At 49.0% G+C, this 23,123-nt stretch overlaps 1 protein-coding gene and 1 long non-coding RNA gene across 2 annotated transcripts in view; both read right to left on the bottom strand.

The window, feature by feature from the left end:
* The window catches only part of KSR2 (kinase suppressor of ras 2), a gene marked incomplete at both ends in the record, with an annotated part of 167,230 nt that extends 163,361 nt beyond the window's left edge, over positions 1-3,869 (bottom strand). Inside the window, one exon of the mRNA XM_081123025.1 lies at positions 3,690-3,869. Coding sequence (XP_080979151.1) covers positions 3,690-3,869 — 180 coding nt within the window. The remainder of the gene's footprint in view (positions 1-3,689) is intronic.
* Positions 3,870-8,342: 4,473 nt separating this feature from the next.
* LOC308550031 lies at positions 8,343-23,090 on the bottom strand. Its single transcript, XR_013997827.1, has 4 exons — positions 22,776-23,090; positions 22,091-22,183; positions 11,325-11,654; positions 8,343-10,540 (listed from the first exon to the last, which is right to left on the bottom strand). It is a non-coding gene; the product is annotated as an uncharacterized lncRNA (long non-coding RNA).
* Between the last annotated feature and the right edge of the window lie 33 nt (positions 23,091-23,123).

Below are 23,123 nucleotides of genomic sequence, written 5' to 3'. Positions count from 1 at the left end.
TGCTTTGCCAAATATTCCCCCGGGTGTATTCTATGGAACATCAATCCCGAGAGATCTCCTTGGAAAAAGGAAACTGCAGACTCTACCCTCTCTTGGAGTCACAATATACATATCTGACATATTAAAGGCTCTGAGAAGTCCTGCAGTATAGACGCCCATTTCCCTCTGCTTAACTCAACTTTTGCCAAACACATTAACCAGAGACTTCATTTTGTCTACAGAACACTTGTTAACTACCAGCATCCAGTACAGTGCCCAGATTTCAGCATTTGTTGAAAGAATGGAAAATGCTAACATTCCACAGAACTAGGAATCCACAGAAAATGCTTTGGAGATGCCGCGCAAGCTCTTTCTTCTCTCCCTTGGATCTGGGACATTCCCTTCCAAGTCATCTGCTCCACCCCATGTAATGTTCATCATAACAGCTATCATTTATTTAGCACCTGCAGGTACTGTGCTAGAGACAGCTCTAGGCCCTTGAAAACCACATCTCTTTTCATCCTCAGGACCACCTCTGAGGTAGGTCATGTTATTCTATCACTGCCAGTTTGCCAAAAATTAAATCATGGGTCAGAACATTTAAATCCCTGGCCCAAGATAAAGTAAGTAGAAAAGCTAGAATTCAAAACCACATGAGTCTAACTCCAAAGCTCATGATCTTTCTTCTCCACCGAAGTATCTCCCTGTAACACTGTGGCCAACGTGATACCTGGCTGTCCACCTGATACCCCTCGATGCCTCATCCATGCCAGCCGAACCCCGATTTTGCATGCAGTGGCAACAGGTCAATGGACCGTGACCCACCAAGCCCACCACGACGGTGTTCCCACTTTCCCCCTTCCCAGCCTTGCAGCTAGGACCAGCCGTTTGACCCAGTTCTGGCCAAGAAGACATAATTAAACATCTAAACTTCTGTGGGGTTTGGAGGAGGAGGTGTCCTGGGGGAGCTGAATAAAGATATGGACCAGCTATGCCTTGAGCCTCACCCAGTTCCCCTCCTTCCTGCCTTGAACCTGGTGCAATGGCTCAAGCCTCAGGGGCCATCTTGCAACCATGAGTATTTGCAAAGACATCAGCTCTGATGTTATTAACTTACTGAGCCAACTACATACCTCCAGACTTCTTGTTACATAAGAAAAAGGAACCATTATTTGATTAACCAGTGTGGTTGGATTTTCCATTACATGGAGCTGAGCACATTCCTAATGGACCCACGCGCTTTCCCCGCATTATTTACTGTTCGGGCTTTGTCATTTTTTCACATATATATTATTAGCCTTGTCTCCCCAACCATGGAGTGAACTTCTTGAAGGCCAAGCCTACAATGCACATTTTTGTTTCTACAGGGGTATACGCACATTAGTAAATTTTGCTAATTTTCAAGGTTTTCGGGGATCGTCTGTTCAATTTAATACCTTAGTGTTTGGGAGCAGGAAGTTGTCACCATGAAATAGCTGAGACATGGATATCTATCTCCTAATCGATCAGTATTTCTCAAAGTGTCAACATGAAAACATGCATCAGAAACACCTGGACTGTTTGTTAAATGCAGGTTCCTGGGCCCTCTCCAATCCCAACTGAATTAGACTCTCTGGGCTCAGAGGGTGGGAATGTGGATTTTTAAACAAGCACCCTGGGTGGTTTGGATATACACATTTTGAGAACTATTGGGATATAAAAACCCTGCGGGTTCAAAGCCTACATGGGGTTTGGCAGGATTTGACTAGACCTCGGGTCACCAGCCCCTCCTCAGAGGCCCTACTCTGGCCCTAAAGATCTGGGAATTTGAGACCCTTCCATGGGCAATATGAATAAAGTGGTTGGCATGCTCCGGGGCACACTGGGACTAGGAAACTAACAAACAGATGCAGTCCCAACCACCAACTTCCCACCGCGCCAGTGACGCCAAGCCCCAGTGTGAACAGAAAACCGCCAGGCAGAAAAGCAGCGACAGGATCCAGGGCCCACTGCGCCCATCACCACTGTCCAGGGAGCTATCAGAGGATGGAGCATGTCGAACAGAGGAGAAGAAACCTGGAGACACTCACACAGTAACACACCAACTAGTGTGTGGGACCCCAGGCTCAGAGGAGCAGGAGAGACTGCAGGGGGCCCTTCGGGTTGTTTGCTGGTTTGCTGCATGCAGCTCGGAGAATCGGACCTCGGGCACTGCTCAGACAGGAGGCTGGGCCAGAGCATCCCACACTCGCTCTTCCAGCCGCACAATCCTGGCCCAGCCGGCTCTCCCGAGGCTCTGAGAAAGAAAATACCTGTGCCTCCCAACTGAATTTCCACTCCTCTGATACCCCCTGACATTCATCTTATTTCATTTCTTGGGATCATTTTCCCAGATGACAGGTGCACAGAGCCATGTGGTGGCAAACAGCGTATTCAACACACACACACACACCACCTCCACTTTCAAAACGATGACCTTCCTGCCTGCTGACATCCAGCCAAATTCAAAACCATGGAGGAACAGGAAAGGCCTGAAAGTGAATGGGAGAGAGGTGGTCATCCCGGCTAGAAGGAGGGACAGACAGGGGGACAGAAGGGCTAAAAGATTCAGGTAAGGGCTGAACACTTCAGGCCTTGGAAACTCAGCCACCGCCAGCTGCTGGGAGTTCCCGAATTCAATCAAGCCATGTGCACAGCTGGACCAGTTTGGGGACAGGAGCGAGCCCAGCCCTTCAGATGTTTCGAACAACGCGGATGCCCAGTGACTCCGTGGACACCAGGCAGATGCTAAGCTTGGTTCTTGAAACCTTCCTCCTTCCACCAAGAAAGAACTGCTGCCATCTTCTTTCTGAGTAACTTTGCGCCCACCGCACCCCCCACCAAACCGCTTGGGACTCCCCCTCAAGTTCTGTTGGAGACAATCTTACAACACGCCCAAAGGTAACTCCTCCTCGGACCCTTCTCCTCCCGTCCCACCGAGATTCAGGAGTATTTTCCCACACCGCTTGCGTGCGCTGAGCCGGGCATATTTTTATTTATTTTTTAATCTTTTCACACGTTTTAGGCCTGCAACAGCTCCCTGCATCCAAATGATGAGGCTGAAAATGGGGAGCTCAGTGGGGATTTTGAAAAATGCATCTTGCCTCCTGATCTGTGTATCGCCGGAAAAAAAACAAACACAAACACGAAAGGGAAAAAAAAAAAAAAAAAAAATCCAAGGAGCAAAAGGGGCGCCGGGAAGGAGGCGGAGAGACGAAGTCTATATTTATAGGCAACCCCATTCTGCGAGCAAAAACCACCTTTTGACCACCTGCAGAATGCGCAGGATCACGTGGGCCCTCTGCAGCGCCCTAATGTCTCACCCGGCGCGCGAGCCCCCGTGGCACACAAACAGATCCGCGAGCGGAACGGCGACAGAACTCGGTCCCCGGCCGGCAAGCGGCCGATAGATAATAATAAATAATGAATAACAATCACTACTACTACTACCAGCCCCCAGCCAAGCGCGGGCGGCGGCAGGACGGCCAGGGGACAGCCGGTGCAGGCTTTGCACGGAGATAAATCACAGAAAACCACCTCGCGCCCCCCTCGCTACCCTCCCGCCCCCACTCCCCCCCCCCAATAAACAGAATCGAAGGAAAGGGGATGGTGGGGAGGGGAGGGGAGGGGAGGAAGGAAGGACTGCACCCCCCCACCCCAGCCCACCCCCACCCCCCGTAAGCAACACCTACCTCCAGGGTCCGGATTTCTTTCTGGGTGAGGTCGTTGGAGGTAGCGCATTTGGTCCTGAGCCCCTCCAGGTTGGAGATGCTCAGGTCTATCATGTTTTGGACCAACTCGCACTGCTGTAAGGCTTTTTGCAAACTCAGAGGCGGCTGCTCCTCGCTTCTCGTCATGTTTTCTTCGTCCATCGCTCGCTCCGCAAGCCCCCTCCCCTCCTCTTCCTCCCAGAGAGAAACCAGGGGGGGCGCGGGGGGCGCGGAGGTGGTCTGCCCCCGACGCCTCTCCAGCCACTGCGACTTCTCAGCGCCTCATGGAGCAAAACCCAACATCTCACACGGGGTTGAGGGGGTGGGGGTGGGAGGAGGGGACGGGAGCCAGAATTTATTATTTTATTGGGGGGGGTCAGGCCGACTCCATCTGAACGTCTCCTCTCTCCGAGTCCCTGGTCCCTGAAAAGGAGAGATGCTGCCGCTCAGAAGCGAGCCAGGTGATGTGATGCTGTCCGTACACTTCGGGGGGAGGAGGCGGAGGGGGAGGCGGGGAGGCGGGGGAGGGAGCGGCGGGCAGGGAGGAAAATAGCGCTCACTCTTCACACACCGGCTCCGCCGAGGGCAAGCTTATATATTTTTGGCTGGCTGGCTTTTATGTCAGAAAAGATCTGGTTTGCCCCGCTCGCGGCCGCAGGGACACGGCATCGTCCCCCGCTCGGGGCGCTTCAGCGCGTCCTCAAGAGGCCGGCCGCCCTGCTCCCGCGGCTGCGGCGCCGACTGCGGCGGCTGCTGGCTCCGCGTCGCGCTGCTGCTGCGGCGGCCGCCGCCGGGCTCCGGGGGGGACGGCTGCTGCAGTCTCTCCTGCCTCGCTCCGCACCGACATCTTGCCTGTCAATCACGGGGCGGGGGGAGCGCGGCAGCGCCGGCGAGGGATGGAGCGAGCGAGGGACCTGCAGGGGAGCGGGTTGGCGGAGCGGCGCCGTGCGCGCATCCGCCCCGGCCGGCCCGGCCCGGGCGCGCGGGGGACCCGCGGGGGAGGCGGAGGGGGAGCGCGCGGGCTCGCGCACCTGCCGGGGAGGGACGGCTCCCGGCGCGGGCTGGGGGGGCGGGGGGGCAGGGCTGAGCGGCGCAGGGCGGGATTTCTAGGGGATGCGGAGCGCGCGTGGCAAAGTGAAATTACTACCCGGCGGGCGGGCGGGCGTGCGTGCGAGCGGGCGGGGCGCGGGGGAAGCGCGCGCTGCGGGCCGACGCTGCTCCCGGGGGCGGTGGAGGGGGCGGGGAGGGTGCCGGGAGAGGGGATTCGGGGCGGGGGCGGGGGTGGGGGCCAAGACTACTGCCCCGCTCTCGCGAGACGAGGCCGGCGTGCGGCTCGGCAGGTGCGCTCAGCCTGGGAGCAGGTGTGCGCCCAACTTGAAAGCCCCGAGCGCGCGCTGGGGGAGCGTCGGCGCGGACCTGGGCAGGTCCCCTTGGCCTTGGGGCGCGGTGCGCGCGCGCGCGCTCGTGCCTTTTTGTTGGTTTGTCCTTTCTTGTTCCTGGGGGGGGGGGGGGGGAGGAGGGAAGGGGGGAAATAAAACAGACCTGACGATCTTACATGAGCTGTAGGAAGCGGCCTCCCAGAATTGGCCTCCCAGCCTGCAGTTACCCTGATGGGTGGCTTTCCGTTTAGAAGGGGAGAGGAGATTTGCCTTCATCTAGCACCAAGTCCTACATGTCCTGCATGATCTGATCCCAGCCTAGCTAACTGGCCCTATGTTAGCAAGCTGTATACTCTCAACAATAAAGATAAATTTAATTAATTTTGAAAAAGGAATGGTTTTTACACTTTAAAATGGTTGGGGGGGGGATCAAAAGAATACTTGGTGACATGAAAATTATAAGAAAATCTAATTTCAGTGTCCGTAAATAAAGTTTTATTAGAACACCACCTGTTTCTTTATTGTGTTTACTTTTGCATTTTAACAGCAGAATCGAGTAGTTGCAACAGACACTGTTAGGACTTGCAGCGCATAAAATATTTACTTATCTGGACCTTTGCAGAAAAGTTAGATGACCTGATTAAATCACCAAATGTATTCTTGCCTTATAAGAGTTCTTTGCACTCTATGTCCCCTCAGCGCGGATCACATTGTCCCCTAATCCTCTCCTGTCACTCATTGTCAGCTCAAAGGTCATCTCAGAGAGGCTTCATCTCCCCGACCATCTTAAACTAATAGTACTCCCAACACAGACTGGCCAAAGAATATATTTAGGATAATTAGCCAAAAGCACATCTTTCTCCAAGTGAACGCAGCTCTGTGCCAGGGAACTGGGCTTATAGGGCAGAGTAGACTCAGAACACATGGCACAATATATGTCCCTTAAAGGAAACCACTTGAGAAGCAGAGAGAATGGCAGCCAGTGTTGGCAAACTTTTTTCAGACTGTAGGCCATAGGGTTTTATAGCTCACACAGAGCTGAATTAGCATTTTCAAAATCCCTCTGCTGATGAGAAGCTCAAGTGAGTTCTGCAGGTTTTCAGTCTTTTGGACTATGAAGTTTATGGATTCCAATTCTCTGGTAAAATTCTCTTTCATCTGTTTTTTCCATTTTTTATTTTTTTTTGCTTTGTTTTTCTTGAACATACTAAAATTCATTTAAAGCCCTTGTTTAATTCTAGGATTTCATCTTTACCTTCAAAAGACTGTAAATACATGTTGGGATTAGGACTTCGACACATGAATTTGGGGGGCACAAGTCCACAGTACTGCCCCATCAAAGCCCTTCCACCTAGAGGGGCTACCTAGAGTAGGTTGTGTCATTTGCAACAAAGAACCCTGAACTGATATTGACAATAATTCCAAAATCAGGAGATGCAACCAAAAAATGGAGCTTTCTGGGAAAATGGGATATCTGGCTATACTGGGGGACAGTTGGCTGAATGTGAGAGGCAGCTGTCCCTTTCAGATGGGACACGGGCTCCAGTTCATCAGGATCCCCACCCAGCCCCCTTCATTCATCACTCAGATTTCTTGCCTGGCCCCTGTACGCAATTGCATATGGTGCCCCTGGCATAGCTTAAGGGGGTTTGAACCTCAGATCAGTATGAACCTCACCAATTTCCAGCTTGGAGAACTGGAGCTAACTGATGAGAATTGTGTTGTTGTTTTTGTTGTTATTGCTTTGTTGCTGTATTTCATCCCAGAAACTGCATACCACCAATCAAAACTTTATTCCCGTATCCAGTTAAATACCTTCTTCCCTGCCCCTGACCTGACCGACCCACAGCTGGCGCGGGAATCTGCAGTGGAGGCCGAGGCAGGCACATCTTTTCCTGCCTCCTCTCTAGCTCACCTTGTGAAGTAGGAGCAGAGAAATGAATGGGAAAGGACCCCTCACCTGAGAACAGGCGAGCTCAGGTCTAGTTCTCTCTTGAGTGTCAGGTGCCCTCCCCCCACCCCGAGTTCTTTGACAGATCTTTGGAGACCTCCATGGGAACTCAGTGCACATTCTGGGGGACCTCTTGCACACCCCTTTCCATTCATACTCCACATTCTCTTTCTGAGGTCCCCTCGCCTGGCAGGCTGCCCTCCTGGGTGAGTCTCTTCAGGATGACTCGAGCCTAAGAGTGTAGGCTCTGGCCCATGGGAAACAGAGCGCACCCTTGCCCTGCCCCCTCCCCTCACCGGCCATCACAGGCAGCCCCAGGCACCCTTGGAGCAGCAGTGAGATGCCAGAAACAGCCCCCCTTGGTGTTCCCAGTCTCAGAGTGACTCTGAACCTTCCTCTCTTGCCTTGGGGGTTGGAATGGAAGAAGAGACCTGCCCCCCTATAAAGGCCTTTCAGAGAAATCTCCTCTGGATAAAATCTTGACCTTGTCTCATAGGGGCTGGAGGCTGATGGTTATTGATGGCCAAAGGGCCAGTCTGGCCGCCTCTTAACAGGAGGAGGGAGTATTGTTACCCACTGCCCTCACCTTTGAAGCTTTTGCTCAAGTTCTGGGTCAACAGGAAAAGTCTCATTCCACATCCTGTTACATTAGCCGGCAGCTGGCCTCAGTTTTTCTAAGTTACCTGGTGAATAGGGGACCCACATTGGAAAATGATAGGTTAGGGGGCAGAGGGGTGGCCAGTGCGCCTGGCCCTGAACTCAGCTGACATCGACTTCTTGAAAGGCTCAATGTCCTGCCTTCCCAGGCATTTCTTTTTTTTTTTTCTTTCCTCTTTTCTACTTACTCTTAGAGGGGAAACAAAAAAAATCTCTGAATACTAGTCCTCAGGATCCCACCAAACCTTCCATAGCTTTGAGAGGATTATTATTGTTAGGTTCTAACTCATTGATTCCCAAAACATAAATGGCTTTTAAAAAAACCTTTGATTGCCCTGGCCAGTGTGGCTCAGTGGTTAGTGGCACCCCGGAGGGTCACAGGTTTGATTCCTGGTCAAGGGCACGTACCTGGGTTGCAGGTTTGATCCCAGGGCCCAACAGGGGCGCATGCGGGAGGCAACCAATAGATGCCTCTCTCCCCCCCTCCCTTCCCCTCTCTCTAAAAAGCAACGGGGAAAATATCCTGGGGTGAGGGTTAGCAACAACAACAAAAAACACCTTTGATGGGTGCAGGTAGAATGTTCTTATCTTTAGCCCTGTGCATTTTTTCCAGTATCAGAAAACCGATTTTTTTTTTTTTTTTTTTTTGGCCTTTTGCCTCTTTGTCTCTTAATTCTCCAGTGCGGGCAAAACAACCAGATCGCTCTGGCGATGGCGAGATAATTTGAGCTCACAGTAATGGACAATTTAGCCCTGTGATTTATGCTGGCTTTACAAATTAAGCACTCAGCCGCGCGCTGCGAGGGCCCAGACACCGCGCCGGCAGGGCGGCGGGGTGCGCCCCAATGCTCCCCCAGTCCTCGGGGACGCGGCCCAGGAATGTCGCCGAAAGGTGCGGTCAGGCGACGCCATCGACCAAGCTCGCTTGCTTCTTGCACCATCTTATCTACGAGGTTCCGCATTCACCCAAGTGGTGTCTTTGAGTGAATCAGAAAAAGGCATCTGCCCTTGGCAGGTGCCCAGGGTCACCACTTGGGGGGCAGAGCGTAGTCGGGATCTCAGACTTGCCCCCCAACCTGGGCCCCTGATGGAGGAGACAACTTGCTGAGCATCGTGGGCAGCAGCCCTGATGAAGTTCTCGACTCTTGTTTTGTTTTCATTGTGGTAAAATACACATACCATAAGATGTTCCCACTAGTGACGTTAGTATAGTCACAGCGCTGTGGAACCCTCACCGCCGTCTGGTTCCAGGGTGTTTTCATGGCCCCAAAAGAAAATCCTGTACACATGTGGCAGTCACTCTACACTCCCCTTCGCCCAGCCTCTGGCAACCACTAGCCTGCTTTCTGTCCCTGTGGAGTTACCTACTCTGGCCGTTCCATATAAGTGGAATTATACAACATTTGTCCTTTTGTGTCCTGCTTATTTCATTTGTTTCAAAGGTACTCAAACTAATTGAAGTTTGACCTGCGGGTGAGTTTCCTTGGGCTGCATGGAGTTTTAAATGAATTCGAATTTGTGGCTAACAATTCTAAAATGGGATATTTCACATATAAAATTCTGATGACCAGTTTCTTTGGGAAAATCCCAACCCCTGGCCACACCTGAGCGGCAGCTGCCCCGGCAACATCCAGAGGGGGGCGGAGCGACTCTGAAACTTGCCCCCACCTTCACCTGGGATCCTCACCTCACCTGCTGTACCTGCCCGGTCCCCAGCCTCGCAAAAGTGTAGGATTTCCTATACGCACAAAACAATTAGCAGGCGGGCAGATGGCTTACTGTATGCTGACTTCCATTGTCACTCCTTCCTAATGAGACGTCTGTAGGCCACCATTTCTCCCAAAATGTTATGTGACTTTCAAAAGATAAGGAAATTTCCCCTTAAAGTAGTGGTTTGTAACCTCAGCTGCACAAGGGAATCACCTGGGAAAATTTTTTTAAATATTGATGCCTGGGTCCTACCCAGCAGTGACTATGATTTAGTCGGTGTGGGCTGTAACCTGGGCATCGGGATTTTGAAAACCTCCTCGGGTAATTCTAATGTGCAGCCAAAGTTGAGAACCGCTCTACAGCTTCCTTTCGGGGAACTGCCCTTTTTTGGCCTCAGAGGTCACAGGTCAAACAGTACACAAGTTGAGAATCTTTATAGTTTTTACTAAAATATCTGTTATTTTTCTATACCTACCCTTATAAGCATACACTATCTTTGGCTGACTACCAGTCCTCTTGGCCGATACAAGAAACATATGAGTAAACCATCTATTTTTTTTTGAGGGGAGCCCATTGCTTCATTAGCAAAAACAGCATCGTAAGCACCTCATAAAATCTAAGACTGACCCCCATGGCATGGCGGGCTCTGGTCTATCGTGTGCTGGAGCCCGAGGAAGGGATCTGCTAAAGAGCTCGTGCCGTTCACTAGGCCTGGAGTCCTAATGGTTTGTCATGTGGGTGTGCGCGCGTGGTTCAAAGTGATCGCCCCTTTCCAAAGTGCAGCCGTGACGCAGCTGCTGACACCCAGGCCATGCTTTGTCCATGTGCTCCTGCTCCTGAGCTCTCTTCTACGGCACAAAAAGCATCTGCTGGCAGGGAAAACAAAACCTGTTCGGCGGTCTGGACATAGTCAAGGCGAGCTACCTAGCCTGGCACAGACCTTTCCCGCAGGCGGCTGCGCCCGGGTCAGAGAGGAAGCCCGCACCTGCCTCCGGGCGCACAGGCGGGCCATCTGTCCGTCAGTGGGCCATCTGTCCGTCAGTACGAGCAGAAGCGCCCCCCTCTTCACACCCGCCACAGCTGTCCGCAGCTCGCCCCGTGGCAGTGTTGGTTCAGCCTCCAGCACCCATCTGCGACTTGGGGGGAGGGAAAGGAAAAAAGAGAAAAAACCCATGCAGTGAGCGAAAGAGCTTGCCCACTTCCATCCTGGGGGAGCCTCGCCTCACCCACAATTTAGCTGCCTTCTGGAAGGCCCAGGCCCCGAGTTTATTGAGCTGCTTTCTGTACTTGAGTCTGAACACTGGAACTGAAGGGCCTTTACAAGTCTCTTGTGCAATTTTTGGACTTTCCTTTTCTTTGATGAAATGAGGGGGAAATTAGAAACACTGAGCGGGACAGATCACAGGTTTTCCCCTGCCTTGTGCTTTTGTGCACAGAATCAGATAAATCAGTTTGGTTTCCTTGGTAAATTTAGAATACTTTTTGTTTTTGCCATTGGAAGAACAAACGTTGGCTTTTTAAAAGGCAGACCTAGTCCCACGGTTTCGATTGCGCTAGAAGGCTAGTAGTCCGCAGGCCTGGGCGGTTTAACCTAGCCACTGATTCACTCAATTCAAACATCAATTAAATTCTGATTATAAGTAAAGAGCCTGGCTTCCTAATAGAATGACAAGAAGATGGAGCATTGGAGGGGGTGATGAACCCTCATCGCCACAGAGCTGAAACCCGGGAGAGGCAGGTGACCTGTCGCAGGTAAGAATGCTGCCTCTGAGCCAGATGGCCAGGGTCACATCCCAGCTCTGCCCCCTCCTGGCCCTTAAGGGAGTGGCTTCACCTCTCTGTGCCCAGCTTCTCACCTGTAAAGGGAGGGTCATAACAGTATGTGCCTCCCAGGGTTGTACTGAGGATGAAATGACTCACCGTGGACGAAGTGCTGACGCTGCTGCCTGGAAAGCAGATGTAACCGCTGCTGCCTCTGGGGGCAGAGGCACCCCCGCCGTGTGACCGATTTCCATTCCATATGTGTAGCCTTCGTGCTGATGTTTATAAAATCTATGCTGGGCTAGAACGGGACGGCCCAGTTCGGAATTTCTGCAAGTACCACATGCTCTCCAGCTGCATCGGAACCACCTGGGCTGCTTCTCAAAATTGCAAAATCCTACGTCCCACCGCAGACCCACCGGGGCCCTCTGGGGTTGAAGTCCTGGGCATCTGCATTTTCACAAGCATCGCAGGTGACCGTGATGTGCCCTGAAGTTAGGAGAGCAGGGAGAGTTAGTGACGAGGGACACCTGTGTAGCCCAGAGACTGCTCGTACGAATCCAGCAACGCCGTGTCTCCCAAACGACTTTCAAGGAGCCCCTTTATTCACAATTTTCTCCATTATTTTACAGCCTATCGCAGTGTATGCTTAGAATTTTCTCTAAAATGGCTCGCTGTGTTCACAAAAGGAAATTTATCTTAAAGGGGAAATTTATTTCATTAGTGCCAATGAAAACTAGATTGTCTTGCCATAATTAGATGATAACTGGAAGAGTAAACATTATTTTTTTTAAATAATGTTATTAAAGTCTACCTATCCCCCGTCACCTGCTGAAGCTCTGGATCTGCAGGGGCATCTCCGTGAAAACAGGAGAAAGGGCAGGTGCGGGAGGGGGGTGCCGCCGTCCTGGCGCCCCTTTCTCCCGGGTGAGAAAGCGGTTGGAAGGGGGCGCCCGGGGAACACCTTGCTCGCTGGCGCCTCAGTGCCATGACCGCCCCGTCTAAACTGCTGGAAGTCCTTTCCTACTGAGTCACGGCGCACAGTCTGCGCAGAACTGCAACGGAGCCTCAGCCCCAAAGTTGCCTGACTCTGGATTTGCAAAGAAACAAGAGCAGGAACAACAAGAAGCCTCAGGATGTTTGAGATGCTGGCAGGTGTGGCTCCGGCTGTGTCCACGAGGCTCCGGGACCTCCCTCCGTGTCACTCTGGGAGGGCGAGGGTGGCAGGCAGATCCGGGTTAGAACCCAGCCGCCCACGCGCCTCCTGTGCCTTGTGACCTTGGGCAAGTCTCCAGAAGCCTTCCTTTCTACAGCATAACGCGAGGTGATGCTTGTTCGAGCCACGAGGAAATAAGATGATGTATAAAAAGCCTTGACAGGGGATGACGCACGGTTGATGTTCAGTAAGTGGCAGCTTTTAAAAATTACCAAGACTTCATATTTTTAACCACTTTTGATAGAACTCTTTGTAAAACACTATTCTACTTCCTAAATACAGTGTAACTACTTGATGACTCAGGGTTATCCTTTCTGAATGACTCTGCAGTCATTTTATTGTCGTTGGACGCATTTCAAACAGCTTCCCATATTCACCCTCCTGTTCGGTCATTTCATATATGCAGTAGGCTGATACCCAAGCTAAATAGCCAACAATAGAGAGCTGATTAAATCATAGCAAAATACGTGGCTAGCCAATAAAAATGCAAGAAGATGCTCCAACAGTAATCAGAAATACAAATATACATCAGCATGGCGAATATTAAAAAGGGCAATGTTATCTAAGGTTGGTGAGAACATGGCCAGTAAGCGCTTCCATACACTCCTGGTGGGAGTGCACATTGGTACAACCCTTCTGGGGGGCCTATGCCGTTTAACCCAGCGATTCCATTTCTAAAAAAACTGTGCAACAGAATCAATCTCTTCCACATGAGCGCAAGATTGTATGTGCTCTCCTCCTGGCTCTCCAACATTACACAGCAATTTTGAGTGGAAAATGTTTATATTATAACCATATAAATAATGTTTACCATCAAACCAAGTAGATATACTATGACCATCCCTCCTTTCTGTACAACCCTTTGATTTTCCTAGAGTTAATAATTCACTTGGTTTTTTTATTTCTCTAGATTTCTAAGGATTATTTCTAAGCATTTTTCCAAGTTCTCCAACATCTCTGCTACAGGCCTATCAATATTTTCTCTGTATCTAAAGAATCAATCTCATGTTTTTCCTGGAGACTTCCTCCAAGAGTGTTCTAGAGTAGCTGATAAGAGTAGCACCAACCAGCCTTGGCTGGTGTGGCTCAGTTGGTTCAGTGTCGTCCCATCCACCAAAAGGTCACGAGTTCGATTCCTGGTCAGGGTACACGCCAGAGTTGTGGGCTTGATCCCCAGTAGGGGGCATGCAGGAGGCAGCTGATCAATGACTCTCTCTCACATTGATGTTTCTCTCTCTCTCTCTCAAATCAGTAAAAACATTTTAAAAAAAAAGAGTAGCACCAACCAGACACACTGAATTTGATCTCTACATTTGTCTACAATATCACCTCATGTAAATCGAGAGCCTGCTCTCTCCCAAGCACTGTGCTAAGTGCTCGACGTGAATGTCTCACTTATTTCTCTCCACAATTCTCTGAGGCAGGTGCTGTTATCACAATCCTTATTTTTCGGGTGAGGAATTGGAAACCCAAAGAGGTTAAGCTAAAAAAAAGAAAGAAAATGCTTGGCATAGCATCCAAGGGGTGTCACAATCGGGCCCCCAGAGCTATCTGGCCGTGCACTGTGACCGGACGGACACCGGACACGCTCACACTTCATGCTCCACTGCTTTCTCCGTTTGGCCTTAGCGGTCTGGGGGCTGTCAAATGCACCAGCCTGTCTGGGATGCAGGCCCCCCAATTTCCCCGAAGCTTTGTCCCCTGCAACACGCTCTCTCCTCTGCCTGGAAAGCCTCCTCTACTCCCTCATCATCAGGGCGCATTCTACTCATTTTTTTTTTTAACGTTTTTTATTGATTTCAGAGAGAGGAAGGGAGAGGGAAAGAGAGATGGAAACATCGACGATGAGGGAGAATCATCATTCGGCTGCCTCCTGAATGCCCCCTACTGGGGATCGAGCCCGAAACCCCAGCATGTGCCCTGATCGGGAATTAAACAGTGACCTCCGGGTTCACGGGTCAAAGCTCAACCACTGAGCCACACCGGCCGGGCTCTACTCATTTTCTGCGTCTCTGCTGAAACATCACTTCCTCCGGGTCCTTCTTGCCCCTCCCCGCCCGGCCTTCCTTCACTTTCCTCCACGATGGTTCCACGCATCACCCTTGTCACGAGCACGCTCAGTGTCTGTGTTGCCTACAGTTCTCTCTGCCCCCTGGAGGGTCCGTCTCCTTTGCCCGCTGTACCCCCCGGGACATAACACAGCCAGTGGCACGTTGCAGGTGTCAGTAAATGTTTGCTGAATGGGTGGTGACGAGTGACTCATGGGGAAATTTCACTGCTTCTGGTTAATGCATGAAATACGTAGGTGCAGTCTCATGTTGAATATTTCGTTCCACTGACAATGAGAAGAGAGAAATCATTTACTAAAATAAAGGCATCTTAGTTTCTCTTTTAAAAGTACCTTGTGCATTTTAAGAGTCTTTTTCTCCTCAAGTTTTTTATTAATTTATTTATGGCCTAGAATAAGACAGATAAGCATCCTATCTCCCAGATTTTCCTTCCCCTCCCCCTTTCCCTAAAGGTGGAGCTCTTCGAGGGTCCTTGTTTGCGTGGACACCAACCCCCAATTCCTCCGAAGCTGTGTCCCCTGTCCTTTGGGACATTTACAACCCCCCCTGTCCCGCCCCGTGCGGCCCATCCTAACCACTGTGGTTCCCACACCCTCTTTTTCTGACTCCTGAGGACTGTCCCTATTTTCTGGCGTTTGCAAGAGCGTTTGCTATATTGCATCCAGCATTTCTAGATGACTATTAAATGGGAGAAAGTTTTTAGATTATCTAGTCCGAAATATTGCCCAAAATAGCAACCCAGCAGGCTAATTTTTAGAGCTTTCCCTCATCCTGTGCTCGAGTCTGGTTTTTTAAAAAGGTCACTTTGTTCCCCTCTTGTTCTCTGTATATTTACCACTTTTCTCCTCTTTTTAAATCTTAAACAGCTACATTACGGAACAAAACGCCTCGTGTTAGTAATTTCTCGGGCATGGACGATGCACCTTTGCCCTCAGTCCTGGCGCTTTCTGGCTCTTTCCCGTGTCCCTTCCTAACTCTTCCTCACGGAATCTTCTATGTCACCTGCTAACTTCACTGCTCTTCTCCCCCAAAAAGAAAAATCCACACCAATCTTGCAGATTAAAAAAAAAAATCTTGAGGTCGGCCAAACTTCTAGCAATGTTTCCACACATCCCGTTGCCGGGATGCCGGCCAACCTGGGAGCGCGGGGAACTCCGGGGGCCGGGAGGGCAGCGCGTCTGGGCCCCGCGTGGCGGCCACGGGGGGCTTCGCGTGGGGCTGGAGGACCCAAGACGGCCTCGCTCACAGGGCTGGGGCCTCGGCCCGAATGGTTCACACAACTAAAGGCTGTGTAAGGACAGCTGGGCCTTCGTACGGTGCTGGCTAAACTCCCTCGTGCATCCAGGGCCTCCTGTCCAGCTGTCAGCCGGGTCCCCGCGGTCACCTCTTTTGGCCCCTTTCTCTAGCAGGATAGCCTGGACTTCTCGACACGGCAGATGGTGTCCCCTCTAGTGGAAGTTAAAACTTGGAGGCCTCAGCTTGGAAGTCCCAGAACAGAAGTCCCACCGCATCCATTGGTCAAAGCCAGTCAAAGGCCAGCCCAGATCCAGGGGTGAGGAAACAGGTTCCAGCCCTCGAGAGCAGCACCCACGGGCGCACCCACGGGCACGGGGGAGCGTTGGCGGCCACCTCTGCAGACATCTACCGTGGTCACTCTGCCCAAACAGAGCTCATTCTGTCTGTTAAGTTGCTACGAATCAACAGATAAGCTTATTAACTACAGTTTAGTACTAGTATTGGGACAGTTTGTAGTACTTGCACTTAATATGTCAAAGTGTTTTCCCAATATAAATCTATTTAGGGCAGTATTTGAATATCACTGTTATTTTTCAGCATCTAGGACTTCGAGAGAGAAGGTGCAGTCTCGCTTGATTAATATTAAAGTTTAAACTAAATCCACCTGGTCCTCAGCATGTAAAATATCACCTTTAGCTCATTACCTCCGGGTGCCCTCTCCCTGGTGGTCACTTAAGAGTGTGGGGAGACATGAATAAATTATCTTGTTTTCTTGTTCTGATAATACCATATTGCAGTCTCGGAATAACTTTCTAATCCCACTAATTATTTTTAAAGGAATAACACGATTTTGATTTTGCAAATTTTATCACATCAAGTTCTCCACAATCGGGTACAGCAAGATCTTACCATCGAAGCCCTTCCTGGTGTTAAGCAGATGGATAATTTTGACACGCGTATGTATGGAATTAAGTTCCGTGACTATCCAACTACGCCAACCACTTCCACGGCATTTGGATTTATGCAATGGAAAATGTTTCCAGTGATGCCCTTTTATGTGTTAATTTTGCAAAATGTATTCTCAATTATAATTTCAAATCACCTGAGCAGCAGAAGAAAATTAAAAGTTGCATAAAAACCAAGAACTTATTTAAATTTAGCATTAAGAAAACATTTTTAATTAATTGGCACAAACTGAAGATAACCCATATTTAACAAGCCAGTTCTGGTTGACATTTGCCAAAATATGACATATTGAGTATGTTGTTTTTGTCCAATACCCCTTAAATTAAGGGAAAAAAATTAAAGCAGAGGGTATAAGATAATCTACTCCCACGAAACTGAGGAATCTTTAATTAGACCCCTCTGAGAAAGAAATTTGCTTTTGTTACAATTTTTTTTTTAAATCTCTACTTTGACCTTTAAATTTCAAGACACAATTGTCCAATCTTCATATTAATGAACATGCCAGATATTTTAATTTCCTGCATATCTGCAAAGTCTCTTCAGTTTGGAACAAGATTTAATTTTAAGGTGCCTGCCTTTAAAAAAATAACCACAATGCTTTCTCGTAAGTTGAATTTTTAAAAATATATTTTGACCATTTGCATCTTTGAAACACGTAAATTATCTTCTTGTTTAAAAACTCTCCTCCATATTGATGTGGGGCAGCCTTGGCTCATCGGTGTTCAGTACTACTTTCTGGCTTTACTTTTCAGCATTGCATTTATTTAAAATACCCATTTTTAAAAATCACATTGCCATTGAACCTGGGCCAAAGGCTTTGAAAGAGTGAGTTTAGGGGGACTGGAGGAACAGGAGAGGACATGCATGTAAACTGCAGTTCCTCATGTAGCACCTACTGTATAATACAGCGCTGTGTAATGGCCATGCCACGTAAATAATGACAGTAATTTGCATTTTCTTATTACTATTCGTCCTCAAATGGAATCTACAGTCTTTTGCCAATATTAAGATCTATTTCTCACTTCATTGCATCTCCCAGAGGGGAGGTAAACGGGCCCCTTGTTCTGCATACAGATTGTACAACAGGTACTTGCCCAACTGCTTTTTCACCTCTGCATTTTCAGCCTCACAAACCCAAAGGCAGTGTGGCCCACGGCTGGACCTACATCAAACAGCCAGAATAAAGTAACCACACGTCCAACACCTCCTTAAGTAACGCCTATTACTCTTTTTTGAATCATGATGACCCCAGAGAGTCCAGCCCAGGGCAACTATGCTGGACTCAAAGCAGAGAGAATCAGAAAAAGCTTCCAGAAGAAGAAATATTTTTTAAATTTCACCAGCATGGGGGGCCTATTATTAGTGCAACAGAATAAAGTGATTGAGAAATTAACTGGACTTATTTTCTGCTCTAGATTCATCACAAAGACTACGGGGGAGTCCTCTCCCCGCCCCCCCCCCGACCAATTAAGCCTCACAGAGTCATGGGGTGTTGGGTTTGTCTAGCTCAGGGGAGCTCGGATGCCTAGGAACTTCGGGATTTGGAGTTGAATTATCAAAATGCTGGGCCCTTAGAGGGAAGGAGGTGGGGGTGCTGTGGGAGCGGAGTGGCCCGGCTCCCTGGAGAATTCCACGCAAGGGAGGCAGAGCAGCAGTGGGGAGCAGGATGCAGGATGGTGGACGGGAGCTGCACTGTGTGGTATCCAGGGCTTACCAACGCAAATGTGCACATGAATTGCCTGGAGACCTTAAAATGCAGTTTTGATTCGGAAGGCTTGGAATGGGTCCAGAGACAGCATTTCTAAGACTTTCCCAAGTAGTGTCGATGCTATTGGTCCTGGGACCCCACTTTGAGTAGCAGGGGTACGGAGGAGGAGGTGGGACTTCCCAGGAGGGGCCCAGGGAAGTCTGAACTTCGAACCCTGTGCCGCTGGAAGCAATGGCTGAAGCTCCGAGTGGCTGAGTTGCGCACTGAGGGAAAGGGCACTGTTATCAACAGAGCTGCCCACATCCAGAGGGATCGTTTCAGTCTGTACAAAGAGCAACTATTTCAACAAATGACAGAAAGAACTGAAGACTAAAAGCCCTTCTCCACATTTTCTGCCCTATTTTCCCACAACCTCTTATGCTTCTTCAGTCACCCCAGGGAAGGGAAGGACCCAGCTCCCCACTCCCCATAGATGAATTTCCAAACTACCTTGGCTTGAGAAAGGATCAGGGGAGAACCTGGGGCCAAATATACTTAATCTAGAAAAATTAAGAAATGTGAATTTATTTATTTATTTTTTTGAGCCCGAATATCACGGAGCAAATTCATATGAGCTACCCTTTTAATCTCAAACATAAAGAGAATTGGATTCAGGAATCAGTAAGTCACCATTCATCAGTTATTCAATCAACAAATGTTAGGGGTTGATGAATGGATATCCCTAAGGCCTGATGTGGGTCATTTTTAGGCTTCTGACGAGAAAAAGTAGTTGAAGAATTTAAGTAGCCCCAAACATCTGAGGACTTAAATTCCTCATCAGTCAGTGATTTTGCCTGGTCACCAAAGAAGATGGCCCTTCCCCTCACGCGTACTCTTCAGATTGCTCTTTGAGGCCTGTTTCCTCCTTCAAGGCTTTGCTCCTGTATAAACATGATCTCACCAGTACAAACATGTTCAGGAGAAAGACCCGGTTTGATTTTCTTCTGCCGGCATCTTCCAAAGATAGCCTCGCATCCCATTCTCTCATAAAAACAAGTCTTAAAAATAAATGAAGGCAGTAAGTGCTGTGTCCAAAGCCAAGTTTGTTCCAAAGCTGAGAGTGATAAAATCCAGGGCTCCCTTTCCCTAATTCAATTTCAAGAGCAAATGCCTTTTGTTGGTAATTTTGTTGGTAACCTCTGATCCTGCCATCTCCAGGACCTGATGTTTTATGAAAGCATTTCCAAATCTGGTTCTGATTACATAAGAAAAGTTTGTGCCTGTCACAAATCCACATGGAGATACCAGAGTGATCTGCCCTTAATCCCCCAGAAGGTCTAAAATCAAAGCAGAAGGTAAGAAGGAATTATCATATTATTTGCCTGATCATCTGTCCTTTGAGAAATCAAAAGTCACAAAGTGATCCTACATTATTTTTGTTTGGCCTTAATTTTTTAAAAAAATCTAGTTACTAATATTTAAATCCAGGAATTTCACATAAAAACCCAAATTCCTGGTTTCTCTGGAAAAATTAGAAGGTCTGGCAACATCTGGCTGCTGTCCTGAATGGCTGAACACTGGTGTAGTGGACATTTGTGATCCTTTGGCTGCCAGCATCTGAACCCCTCTCCTATGTTCAGGAATTGATTCCAGTTCACAACAGATGCGTTGCGTTTCCCATCACTCAAGCTGTATCCCAGGTACTCACTAGCGTGTGACCCAGGCCTGGCCAGTTGGACATGTCTCCCAGGCTTTTCCATGGGGCGCCAGTGTTAGGAAGAAGCCAGTACAGGAGAGAATTGATGAATTCTTTCTCACAGCAGAAATGGTGAAAGCAGCATCCAGATTCTAAGGAGCAGGGGTAGTAGGATCCAAAGGTCAGCAGCAGCAACGGTTTCCTTCCTGTGTTGGTTCCGTGGAGTGACGTTGACCATGGTTTTAGTCCCATGGCCTGTCGGTCCCATTTTCCAAGTTGGGTTCTCCAGCCTGCCTGCTGATCGTGAGCTGCTTAATATCTCCGTGTTACATTCCTTTTCTGCTTAAACCTTTCATCTATAAACTCTGCCTCCTTGAGGCAGGGCATAGCTCCCACCCAACCCTCTTCCTTCATGTCTTAACTTTCAGGCTACTTATAGTCATGCGAGCTTGCAACCCTGGTCTTCATCTCTCTCTCTTTCTCTTTAAAGTGATAGACTTTTGGCCCTGGGGAGAGAGGCTAAAAATCACCCACAGCAAAGATCAGCAAAGTAATGAGAAAAGTTTCCCAGAGCTGCCCCCCCTTACATCTCATTGGGCAGAACTGGGTCACATGCTCACCTTGAAAGCCAATCAGGGAACTAGGGTTGCTGTGATCAGCTCAGTCTATAATTCAGCTTTGGCTGAATATTAGAATCACCTGGGAAGCTTTTTAAGATGCCAGTGCTGGGTCCTTCCCCCACTACAGGTCTAATTTAATTGGTCTGGCTGGATTTCTGGCATGGAAATTTTTAAAAATCCTCAGATACTTTTAATGTCATCCCTCTCTCATCCAGCCCTCCCCCTCTCCCCATTTTACAGGTGCCAATACTGAGGTCCAAAGAGATACTAAATAGCTTGCCCAAAGCACTAGACCTTCAAATAATTGCAAAAACACAGACAAAACTACACACACACATAAATGACATTCAGTAGGGCACCTTCATTTTCTCAGAATATGCATGTGAGTAGCTGTTCTTTTTCTTAGAAAGAGAAGTTATGGAGCGCTCAAGGACTGAGAAGCAGTAGAGTGTAGGGCAGTGATTCTCAAATTTGTTCACATCAGAATCCCCTGGAGGGCTTGTTACAACACAGATGGCTGGGCCACCCCCAGAGTTTCAAGTTCAATGGGTTTGGGGTGGGGGGAAGAATAATTAACTTTTCTAACAGGTCCCCAGGGGATGCCGCTGCTGCGGCTGCTGGTCCAAGGACCACACTAGTGTAGTGGTTAAGAGTTTAGGCTCTAGAATCACACTGTTTTGGTAAGATCCAGTTCTGCCCCTGACACCTCATCAGAACAGGGGCAGCTACTTATGAAATGGGGCCAATGTTATCAGTTTGGGCTTATCACAACCATCGAGTGAGTATAATAAACGTAAAGCACTTAGAACACTGTCAGGCTACAGTAACTGCCTAATGAATATTAGCTATTATCACTCATCCATTCATTCACTGAACAATTATTAATTGAACCAAGCACTGTTCCAGGCACCAGGGGGACAGTGGTGAGTAAGTCAGAGCCTAGTGTCTCAATGAGCTCACAGTGCACTGTGGAGGCAAACAATAACCTCGTAAATACATAATACGTCACGCAGGAGAATGCTGCGTTCCAAGCAAGCGGAACAGCAGGTGCACACAGTTTTATGAGAACTTGATCCGTCTTGTTTGCGTCTTCCAGTTCTAGGAAGTGGTGGCATCGTGTTTCTAATCGTGTTGGGGCTGCTTCCCCTTAGCAAGATGGCTCTTACCATGCCATTGGATAAGCCCAGGTTGTGGCACTTTATCAGGGTTCTTCACAGAAACAGGACCAATAGAAAAATTAAAATATATGTGTGTGTGTTTATACTTATATTTATGTATCTTTTAAAATATATTTCTATATTCTATATTATACAATAAATGTTATTACTATATAATGTTATATATTAGTGATATCATTATATATAATATTTTCTATTTTAAATATTTTATATATTCATATAGATATTTTAATTCTATATAATAGGAATTGGCTCACATGATTATGGAGTCCACGGAGTCCCACGCTCTGCCGTCTGCAAGCCGAAGACCCAGGAAAGCTGGAGGTGTAGCTTGGTCGGATTCCAAAGGCCTGAGAATCAAGAGCACAGGTGTCCCGGGGCAGACGAAGATGGATGTCCCAGCTCAAAAAAGAGCAAGTTCACCCTTCCTCTGCCTTTTTGTTCTAATCAGGCTCCCAAAGGATGGGATGATGCCCACTCACATTGGCTGATTCAGGAGATCTTTACTTAGTCTACCCATTCCTAGGCCAGTCTCTTCCAGAAACACCCTCGGGGACACCCCCCCAAAAAATAACACATAAGATGAACCCTCACAGGCAAAACTTTACCGAGGTTGTAACAGACACTCGTTGCTGGGAAGCACAGACCAGCCAAGTAGAAGAAAACACGAGTGGTCCCCACTCCCCTCCTCTCAGAAAACAGCACAAAACTTTGATAGCAATTCCCCTCTTATTTTCATAGGGGACCCTGTCCTCTGTGCCTGTTATCTGGCCCTTTCCAGTTACACATATTAACCTACCCGGGAGCGTGTTGGGGCTGCTTCCCCTCTGGACCTGTTTCTGGGGGCTGGTCCTCTATAGATTTGGTTGGGCGAGGCACGTGGATTTGGGGCACACTGCGATTGCGTTTGTTGGCAGTTGCTTTTCTATGTGAAATACTCACCTACAGCTCTGGGGGCCGAAAGCTTTTTTCGAGGCTCTTTGCACGCGACATCTATGTTCGAGAACTGGCCTTGTCCCTTGGGGATGTTTTTTCCTCCGGATTTTTTTTTTTTTAGCACTGGCAGCTTTCTGTGTCCTTTGAAACGGCGAGTGCTTGCACTTTGGCGATGCCTGGAACTGACTTTAACGTGTGAAAGATGATGCGGTTGCAGGGGCGGCCTCGCCTCTCCCCCCGCTGCCCGCGTCCCTGGGCTCAGGCCGGCGCTCAGCACCGGAGAGCGCGCGGCGCCAGGGAAGCTGACGGCCAGCGCTTCCCGGTAACCAGGCAACCGGCGCCTTAGCAACACCG

This window comes from Miniopterus schreibersii (genome assembly GCF_964146895.1).
Source record: "Miniopterus schreibersii genome assembly, chromosome: 20".
Taxonomy (NCBI): Eukaryota; Metazoa; Chordata; class Mammalia; order Chiroptera; family Miniopteridae; genus Miniopterus; species Miniopterus schreibersii.
This window is presented reverse-complemented; position numbering and strand designations above follow the sequence as displayed.